General features: G+C 37.1%; 1 protein-coding gene across 8 annotated transcripts in view; it reads right to left on the bottom strand.

Moving 5' to 3' along the window:
• Positions 1-966: 966 nt before the first annotated feature.
• Positions 967-6991, bottom strand: part of LOC137244315 (sodium-dependent neutral amino acid transporter B(0)AT3) — a 598031-nt gene continuing 592006 nt past the window's right edge. For all 8 annotated transcript variants that reach the window (XM_067773152.1, XM_067773153.1, XM_067773155.1 and 5 more), the window contains exon 9: positions 967-3274. In XM_067773152.1, the coding sequence (XP_067629253.1) occupies positions 3059-3274 (216 nt within the window). In that variant the 3' untranslated portion in view covers positions 967-3058. The remainder of the gene's footprint in view (positions 3275-6991) is intronic.

Below are 6991 nucleotides of genomic sequence, written 5' to 3'. Positions count from 1 at the left end.
ACTGGGTTCCCGGTCATAAGGGATAGAAGGTAACGAAAAGGCCGATGAGTTGACAAAGGAGGGTACAACACTCGCTGAGTCGACGATAGACGTCCCAATCTGTTTGGGAGAAATCAAAATGAGACGTGGACAAAAGCGCGGGGCTGCAAAATTTCGAAGATCATGTGCAAAGCCTACGATATTAGAGCCACAAAGTGGCTCATATCCCTGAAGAGAGAAGACTTAAGGCTCACGATGGACATACTGACTGTACACTGCTTTCTGGCGTCACGTGCTTATAAGTTAGGCCTCGTCAGTAACAGAAAGTGTAGAAAGTGTGAGCTGCAGTAAGAAACGGTTGAGCACCTTCTGTGTCCATGTCCTGCGCTCGCCAGGTTAAGGCTCCAGCTATTAGGGGCGGAAGAGTTGCCCGATCTTGAGGCAGCAATTAAGCTGGTTCCTAGAAATCTGTTAGTATTTGCCAACAGGACGGAGTTATTCTATAACATATATCCTGGCACCTGATTGGGATTCTTCCGTGTGGTCGTCAAACAAATTCTGGTAATACTATGGACACATTTAGTCTATGTGAGGTCTTTGTGGCCGGTCAACCTAACCTAACCTAAGAGCAAATTAAATAAAAACTAATCAAACATTTGAAAATAATTTCAAATAAAATGAGTAAAACGCATACCAACATAGATCTATGGTTAATATCTATATGAGAATTAGACTTGAGTACATATAATTTGAAATTAATTCATTTTGTGCCGATGTCTCACCGATGATAAGTAATGACCCACAATTCATGTTGTCTTTTGAAACTGTATTCAGTTTTACATTACCTTTCATAGGGCGGTTCCTATAGTATCAAACTACATAAGGGAACGTGCCCAAATTACGTGACCCCTTTAGGGGGGTTTGTTTAGGTATTATACCTGGTCACGGGAGGGGTGGGGGGGATTGGGGCTTTCTCACGTAGTCAATAATCTCTAGAAAATCTTGCAATTTTTTTGTGGAATTTATTTCGCGTCAAAAATTTCCATGAAAAATCATCAGAAAAACGTGCACGGTAATACAGTGGACGACGTGTCTCGCGTGCGACCTCTACATGTCCTCTCCAACCAAAAGAGATCTTATGTATCGTGGAGCAAAGCGCGGAGTGGATAGACATCGAGGCTGTCGACATGGAAAAAATAATCACGTCTGAGGAAACTCCTGATGCTACTGCTCCCATAATCTACGATGTATCCCAGTGACTTCATGTTGGAAGCGTATTCTTTATAAAGTTGAATTAGATGAAAAGGAATAGAAAGGAAAAAGACTTTATAAATTAAGTTGTTGTTCGAATATGTTTTTAAATACATTTTTTCTTCTTAATATTATTAACTTGTAATTATATGTATACACGCACGCTTCGCGTTACGCGGCGGGTGCCTAATTAATAAAAAACAAATATAAATCAAATAAAATGTTTTTTAAGTTAGCAAAAAAATAATTTAAAATCATACTTATGAACTACTACGTGAAAACTAAAGGGGGAGGGGGGTCTTAAAATATACTACCGATGGTCACCGAGGGGAGGGAGGGGGATAAAAAGTTGTAAAAAATGGGTCACGTAGTTTGGGTACGTTCCCTAAATTGCGTTTATACATATTCTTAACTGAAGGTTGCTCTTCTCTCCTTCAATACCAACAGGTTACCCATACGCCCCGTCAAACACTTCCCATATAATACCAAATAGTCTTGCGCATTTTCTGATAAATCGGTCAATAAACTTCTAGATTTAGTTCAGTAGCAATAATTTTCATTTAACAGAAACCTAGTAAGAATATCTTCATAATTATTTGATAACTTGCTCCTACGCATTTTAGGGTTCGAATTATTATTACTAATTATTTTTATCATTAAGAGCCAAACCATTATGACTAGGCATTGTAATTTTAAATAATTTACTTTATATCAAATAAAAATTGGAGGTCAACAACTCTCAGGCTGCCTCAGCTGTAAAATAAAGGAACAATTTTGCGAAAAGGCTTTGCCTTTATGTAGGTACTTAATGAGGGAATATGACACACAATACTAAGTGTAATCGTAATATACGTACATACAATATCATATGTAGATTTGGCAATTTGCACTATCATTGAAAATTCACAATCATTTTTATTGTGGGATTCAATTTACAAATTTCACTTTTTTTTAATAATAGTGGCAATTGCTTTGATGTGTTGGTATGTAAAAATTATTGAATATTTAAAAAAATGGATATGGCAATGATTATATTGATTTACTAACAGTCTACGAAATGACACCTATATGTACATTTTATATAAATATGTTTTTAATTTCTTCCAGCTATAACTTTGTATAGAGATTTAGTTCTTATTTGTATCCAATATTATTCGGATAGTCCTTTAGATTTGTGTGCATGTACGAGATCGTTTTAATGTTGTGAATATTTTAAAAACATCATAAACATTCAATCGTGCATTCAGGCTGACATTTTTTCAAGTTTTTCTGAATTATTTTCGCAAACTCTATTACTCTTGTAGACATTACGCGCAGTAAGAGTCAGAGGACAATATCGACGTATAATTGAAAATATTTTATTATTATTCGCAGGGACGTGATTCTTGCCGACTCATGGAAATCAAAATGAGTTTGATTTTAACGGCGAGTCAACAAGTACACAGTTGACTCGCGAGTCAGACGAATTGTGTGTAGACTCTATGGCACACAGTCATAGTCAAAATAAAACAGGTTTTAAATTTAGTTGCAGCTTTTTGACATAATAATCTATGAGCTATCTGTCAAAAAAGCTGCAACTAAGTTTAAAACTTATTTTATTTCGACCATGACTATGCGCCAATTAGTTTAACTTTGCATCATTCTAATATAGATACGGACTGTCGGAATATCTTATATCTAATATATTGCATGACTTTGCGAGTGTACATACCTATATAACTCAAAACTATAGCTTTAACAAACAAAGTTTAACATTTTTCCATAATAAAAAAATCTGGCATGAGCACTATCTTAATTACTAATTAAATGTGGGTATTATTTATGTATTTTACAAATCGAAAACTTCCATTTTAAATGAGCGTTTGCTGGTTGGCACATTTAGCAGATTTGGTGTAGCCATTGGCATATTTGTAAGATTTAAGCCAAGATGAGAGCTTCGCATTGTTACAGGCTGATCATCGTCATCATCCTCATCATCGGAGAAGTCGCTCCTAGTTCGAACAGAGCCACCCAAAGCCGTGCCACTGTAGTCATCATCGTCATCCTACATGATACAGTAAGAAAACAGAGAACGATTAACTGTTTTATCATATTTATTTTATGCATTACACATTCGAATATAAAAGTTGCATATGTTGGTTTTTTGGTATTTTATTAACAATAAGATATGTAGTTGCATAATAAATATATAACTAAGGAAGCACAACACGATAAAAATGGAAAAATATCTCAATTGTTTAAAAACAAGCTTATTTCTAATAAATAAATAATAGTTCAGTAAACTGAACTTCAAAAAATGAGCTACTAATGTGCATAAAGCGTTCAAAGGTCATTGTTCCCTTAAAACGGCTCAATAGAAAGGACAAGCTTGCTTTTATGTCCACACATTATTACTCTAAGCTGACTTGGTGACAAGGAAAATGTAAAGCTTTCTGCTAGATTTTGGTTTTGCTTTTCCAAAAATGTTTTAAGTTACTCATACTCTCATGCAGTAGGCCTCCCCATAAAAGATGCGAAAGAAAATATAAACATCTCACGGTGGGGTATTTGATCAAACTAGCCGGCCAAAATTAAACAACGCTTATTTCTTTTCAAAAAGTAGTTTTATCAATTAATTGTTACACGGTTAGAGATTTGCCCTAAATTTTAAACCATTCATCGGTTTGAGCTTTTCAATTTCAGCTTTTCATTTTCAGTTCAGAAGTTTCAAAAAATACTTTTTTGTAATAAATTGGAAAAATTTCAGTTTTCTACTGTATTTTTTTCTATTTTATTTATAGCAATTTCTTCTCGAAAAAAAATTGTTTCCTAAATAAATGGTAAAGCGTATAGCGTGGCTAAAGTGAAACTCTTTTTGTATGCTTCGCACGTGTTGTAAATATATTTGGATCTATTCTTTACGAGATAGGGCGCTCGTCAACCGAATTCTGAGATTGGTCCTTTTTTGAAACAAATTCTGAAACGGGCGTTATTCACGTGTTTTCTACGACAGGACGTGTTCCATAGATACGGCTTTATTCAGTATTAATATTGTAGAGACCGGCATTGGTGTTTGTGTGGGTGCGAGAGGCAATGATGTTAAAGTAACGAGCAGTCTGTAGTTAATTGAATATCGAACGTTAACCTGTAAAGTCACATTGTGTTTCAGCTAAATAAAATACCATTCGTCATAGTAAAGTATTCCCAAATAATCACTGTATTATTACATAGGAATTCAGGAGTAACCAAAGAGGTGAGTTATTACAGTGGCGACGAGAAAGGGATCAAATTGACCCGGGAAAAAAAATGCAATTCATGATGTGGAAAATTCTGCCAGCCACATTGTACAAGCACAAATATGGCGGCGATGGCTGCCATTTGTCTTCGCTGCTCGTCGGTGTGACTCGTAGAATTGGAAAGTTACTCGATCGGAGCTAAATAACGAGTACATATTTCGTTTCATATTCAAATTAAATTGTTAGTGTGACACATTAGATTGTGTTATTGGTACAGAGTACGCAAACAAACACAAAGGCGATTAATCAGAAGTATGGAAAAAAAGGCGCACATTTAATTGTGCAGCTAAGTAGACATTGTCAAGAAGCGAAGTAGTAAATACGAAAAGGGAGCGCCATAAATTGGGGCTATAAGTATGTGTATACATATATACAAATGTGGACAGTAACGAGTTACAAATAAGCGATTATATTTCTGATTTCAGATCAGAGGGTGAAGAATTAAATTTTGTCAAGTGATAAATTCAATTTTGTCAACGCCATCAGGGCTATAAAGGTGCTACAAAAGCGAATACAAAACCCAAGTAAGAATCGGGAGCTTCCCACTGGTAGCACGGGTACATTGAGAGTGACAAATTAAATTTTGCCGGCAGTATCAAGTGTGCATCAGCATACGCGATAACAGTGATGGAAATTCGTCCATTTTTGTGTGACAATATCGATAAGGCACTTATACGGTCAGAATGGGAAAAGTGGTTCCGATCCTTCTCCCTATATCTTCAAGCCGAAGACATAGGCGATGTAGTGAAAAAGAAAAACAAATTACTGCACTTGGGGGGGCCACAATTGCAAGAAGTAGCTTTTAACATTCCTGTGGCTTTAGTCGAGGGCGATAAGGAGGTAAACTCTTTCGAAGTATTGGTGGCCAAGCTCAATGAATACTTCTCGCCGAAGCGCAACTCTACGTTCGAGAGGCACCTGTTTCGGAATTTGTCCCATATTGAAGGGGACAATTTTAACAAATACTTACTACGACTTCGACATCAAGTGTCAAAGTGTGACTTTGGTAAAACGGCCGCGGAAATAAATGAAATTTGCATTAAAGACAAAATAATAGACTCATGGGCTCCAGTCGATTTGAAGAAAAAGCTCTTAGAGAAGGAACAAAACTTAAATGAGAAAAAAGAAAATTGTCAAATCTATGAGCAAATATCCAAACAATCGGGGTCCATGTTTACAAAGTCGGCCGATGAATCCGTAAATCGGATTGCTACAAAAACGCGCGGAACAAGACAGAACAATGATGAGTGTGGCAGATGCGGCCAAAAAGGACATTTTAGTAACGATTCGAAATGTCCGGCGAAGTTTTCCAAATGCAACAAATGTGGTCTTATTGGACATTTTGCTAGGAAATGTAAGACCAAGAAACGTAAGAGCGGCCACGAGCAAGAGTCTCCCAAAAAGAAGCGGATAAACTCATACAAAGTTCGAAATGTGGAAACGAACGAAGACGAACGAGAGGTAAATTGTTTCAAAGTGGCTAATGACACATCTATAGATGAAAAGCTTGAATGTGCTATCGGAGGTTGCCCATTATCGATAATAATTGATTCAGGTACGCGTCTCAATTTGGTGAGCTAAAGTTTTTGGGGTATACTGCGTAGAAACGCAGCAGTGCTATGGAATGAACGGGGAGATTATTCAACACACTTCAAGGCCTACGCGTCAAATAAAGTTTTGGATGTACTTCGAGTATTTGAAGCACCCATCACTGTAAAGAGCAAATTGGAGAAAATAGCTACATTTTACGTAATAAAGAATGGGTGTCAGTCCTTATTGGGACGCGACACAGCTATACTGCTGGGAGTTTTGAAATTAGGCTTTTGGGTAAATCGCGTGGAAATTGGACAACCTTTCGCGAAAATGCTGGGGGTAACAATCAAATTATCGATCGATCTTGCCGTGAAACCAGTACAACAACCGATGCGTCGCATACCCGTAGCTTTGGAAGACCCAGTAGAGGAGAAGATTAACCAAATGATTGCCCTCGATATTATTGAGCCAGTTTCAGGGCCGTCTTCGTGGATATCGCCAATAGTTATAGTATATAAAGAAGGGGAAGAAATGAGGTTGCGCATAGATATGCGGCGAGCAAACCAAGCAGTGTTGCGCGAAAATTACCCTCTCCCGACGTTTGCCGCATTCATGACGAAGTTAAGAGGCGCCAAATTCTTTTCAAGGATCGACCTGAAATGGGCATACCACCAACTGGAACTGGAGGAATCCAGCCGGTACATTACCACTTTCATCACGCACAAGGGCTTATTTAGGTATAAGAGGCTGATGTTCGGAATAAATTCAGCTCCAGAAATTTTCCAGCGAGTCATAGAGAAACTGTTATGTTCCTGCAAGAATGCATTTAACTATATAGACGACATCATAATATTTGGTAAGACGGAAAAAGAACATGACGAAGCTGTAAAAAGAGTGGTAGACGTTTTTAAAGATAGCAACTTAATGCTGAACGAAAAGAAGTGCATTTGGAA

Source organism: Eurosta solidaginis, chromosome 3, assembly GCF_040869045.1.
Source record: "Eurosta solidaginis isolate ZX-2024a chromosome 3, ASM4086904v1, whole genome shotgun sequence".
Classification (NCBI taxonomy): domain Eukaryota; kingdom Metazoa; phylum Arthropoda; class Insecta; order Diptera; family Tephritidae; genus Eurosta; species Eurosta solidaginis.
The sequence above is the reverse complement of the archived record's forward strand: the minus strand, read 5'-3'. Positions and strand labels throughout refer to the sequence as shown.